Source organism: Halyomorpha halys, unplaced genomic scaffold (genome assembly GCF_000696795.3).
Source record: "Halyomorpha halys isolate HHAL.00 unplaced genomic scaffold, Hhal_1.1 Scaffold202.1, whole genome shotgun sequence".
Taxonomy (NCBI): domain Eukaryota; kingdom Metazoa; phylum Arthropoda; class Insecta; order Hemiptera; family Pentatomidae; genus Halyomorpha; species Halyomorpha halys.
This window is the reverse complement of record NW_027116652.1, coordinates 404,630-407,729: the sequence shown is the minus strand read 5'-3', so window position 1 is coordinate 407,729 and position 3,100 is coordinate 404,630. Positions and strand designations below refer to the sequence as shown.

Genomic DNA, 3,100 nt, shown 5'->3' with positions numbered 1-3,100 from the left:
GGTGCAAGATAGGTCTTCGGAAGCAGTATTGGCAGCTCTCCGCTTGTGGTTTCAGTTCTACCGAGTTCCCGAACGCATCTCATCGGATGGTGGAACAGAATTTGACAACTCTTTGATAAGAAAGGAAAGGAAGGACCTGGATTGACTGCCGCTGGAGGTGGTGGGTTGTTATCGACTGGAGGAGGGTTGTTTTCGACATGATTTCCCAAGTTGAAGTCATCCAGATTGAGTACGCCCGCCCTTACTACGTGAAAAAAGCCTGTCAAAAAGAAGTTCAATCAAAGAAAAGAAAATTTAAAAAAAAATTAGACTGAAAAGAAACAGTCTTCTTCTTGTGATTAAATTTGATGCGGTAATCCATGATCCCGGGTTTCGGCATCAGATAAGTGATAGCGGGCTAGAAACTAAAAAAAAAAGGAAATAAGGAGCGAGAAAATACACTCACGGTTGCTGATAATTGACTGCTTTATTCTATTCAGTAATCCTATATTTATACATTCTCAAATTGTTGATAGAGGGAGTTAGGTATTAAGATTAATATTGCACACCCTGTAAATATAACTTATGTATACATATGCACATAATTGATATTTAACTTCAATTTTGCATTCATAGATTAGTTGCTTATCCACTGTCAAACCAATCAACCAACTAGCTTCTGAAACCACAAAAAAGAGTAGTACTTGCTATATCGCGGCTGCTCAAGCTGTTCCAAGGCTGACCAAGGGTTCCACGACTGCATTTTATTTATATATTTGTATTTATATTTACATTATGTATCTATCTCTATCGGTTCCTGGTGGGAATTTAATTTCCTTAAATTGTGAATTTAATTTAATTTCCATTTCCTTATATCCACAGCTGGTATCTTTAAACATATCATACTATTGTGATTATTATAATTACTACAGTTTTGTTCGTACAGTAATTTCTTTTTACTTATTTCAGAAGGATACTGCCATAAAGTTTAGAAAACTGCCACAATACTACTACCTGATACTAATTTACCAACAAAATAAGGTACATTGTGTAGGATATTGAGGTCATGTCGTGAAGCTACTCATGTTGAACTTTCCTCACCTGCATAGTAACATTGTAGTATTTGTTATAGTTTCAATCAATAATCTATTTATTTTGGTTCCAATGATCAAATTAAGAAGACAATCTTAAATAAACGAACACGCAAATATTTTTTTCTTTTTTGTCAAGGCAATTGCTTTTTTGGGCCTATTAACTCTCTAACGATAAAATATGAATAAAATATTTGTATTGTTATGAATTGTACAATATTGTCACGAGTAGTAATATTGTATTATTATTATTTTTTTATACATTAAAAACAAATAAAAATATTTCTAGAAGTTCTAAAGAAATGTCAGTTATTCGTACGTTTTATGTTAAAACTGTGAAATTTTTTTTGAAGAAACGCAAGTCCGAAAATTATGATTATGTGGACGATGCCATTAGGCATATGTTGAAGGATGCATGACGACAATATCGTAATTGGGTATTGACAAGTTGACAAGCTATTTAGTGTAAATCATTCTGAATTCTTAGCCTGCATTGTCACTAGCCTCAATCCTCATCCGGCAAAATTGAATTTATTTATAAATTAGTGATTGGATGTGATTTGTACGTTATGTAATAAATCTATTTTAATATGATTGTTACATGTTTATCATACTTATTCATAATTATGATTTGAATAAAGGTTTCTTGGTTTTTTGTTGTTGTTTTTTTTTATAACTATTTCACCTAATTAATGTCTTACCACTAAAATAATATAGCTGTAGGGTCTTTTAAGAAACAGCTCAGTACTGCTATACAACTGTATGAAAAAATATAAACAGCAAGAAAATGTTATGTGGGTAATATTACATTACCATGATGCAGTTTTGTGGAGAACCAATCAATTGATAAAACTCCATTACATTTCTCGAGGTCATCTTCTTTTCAGACGCCTAGGTGGAATATCAGGTAAGAAAGGAGAAGCTAGGCTGGAATCAAGTAGGTTTGGATTGTTGGATGTTATCATGGATAGATTGGTATCTGGTTCTGGCCAAATCGGCAACATGGAACATTGAGGTCCTGGTAGTAAGTAAGGAGCATTAAGGATTTTAGACTGTAAGGATTGGATACGAGAGGAATTCGATGGTTTAGTGGAGCCCCAAAGCTCAGCTCCGTATGTCCAGGGCCCTGTTTCATAATAAAGTACAAACTAATACTATTAGTCTCGTCGATTTAACTTAATACAATTACACTGACTTATACAATAGTGACTTGTACTTTAGTATTTTTTAACTCCTGTAATATCACTAATATTCCTCCCTATTAAGAAAAATAATAAGTATTAGTGTAATTAACACGTTGTTCTATACTTGTATTTTGAACTAATACTATTAGCTTTCATTATGAAACAGGGCCCAGATGGGACTTATTATTATGAAATTCTAAGTTAGTCTATTTAGTGTTGTAATTGTCGGGATTGGCGAGCAGTTTCCTGTCTTCTCAGTCTTGAACTATTACTAAACAAAAAATATTCCCTTTTTTATATAACCAATTTTTTTTTAGTAGAGTAAGTAATAGTAAATATGCCCAGAAGTGAACCACTAGAAGAGCCCTCATCCAATTTAAGAGCATTTTTTCTCCATCAAAATTCCAAATGTTTATCACTAAATATATGCTTCTTCTTGAAAAAAAAATACTTTATCATATACTCTGAGTGAATTCTGGTGAATTTTACTCCATTCGTGGTCTTTAATTTTGTTTTATACATTTTTGGTCAACCTGTAACCCAATATCCCACAAGGTTCAAAATACACACTATTTATTGTCTAGAAGTACCAGAGCCAAAATAGCTTAATTTTTTATTTTAATAATAAAGATATTTTTTTTTTTAATAAAGATTGTATACATCGCATCACCGGAGCCCCCTCCGTTGCCCGTTTAGGTAGATTTTTTGTTAAGCTTCTTGCTTAGGCAGGTAGAGAAACTAGCTTTTGCCCAGAATGTTAGATAAAAATTGAAACATTAGATTATTTTTTTAATTATTTATTTATTGTAATTTACAACTGTACAAAATAATACAATAGGTAAATAT

At 32.3% G+C, this 3,100-nt stretch overlaps 1 protein-coding gene across 2 annotated transcripts in view; it reads left to right on the top strand.

Annotated features, from left to right (window-relative positions):
- LOC106679426 (chymotrypsin-1) overlaps nucleotides 1-1,188 on the top strand; it is a 22,023-nt gene extending 20,835 nt beyond the window's left edge. For both annotated transcript variants that reach the window (XM_014418581.1, XM_024363224.1), the window contains exon 7: nucleotides 949-1,188. In XM_014418581.1, coding sequence (XP_014274067.1) covers nucleotides 949-971 — 23 coding nt within the window. In that variant the 3' untranslated portion in view covers nucleotides 972-1,188. The remainder of the gene's footprint in view (nucleotides 1-948) is intronic.
- Nucleotides 1,189-3,100: the final 1,912 nt, after the last annotated feature.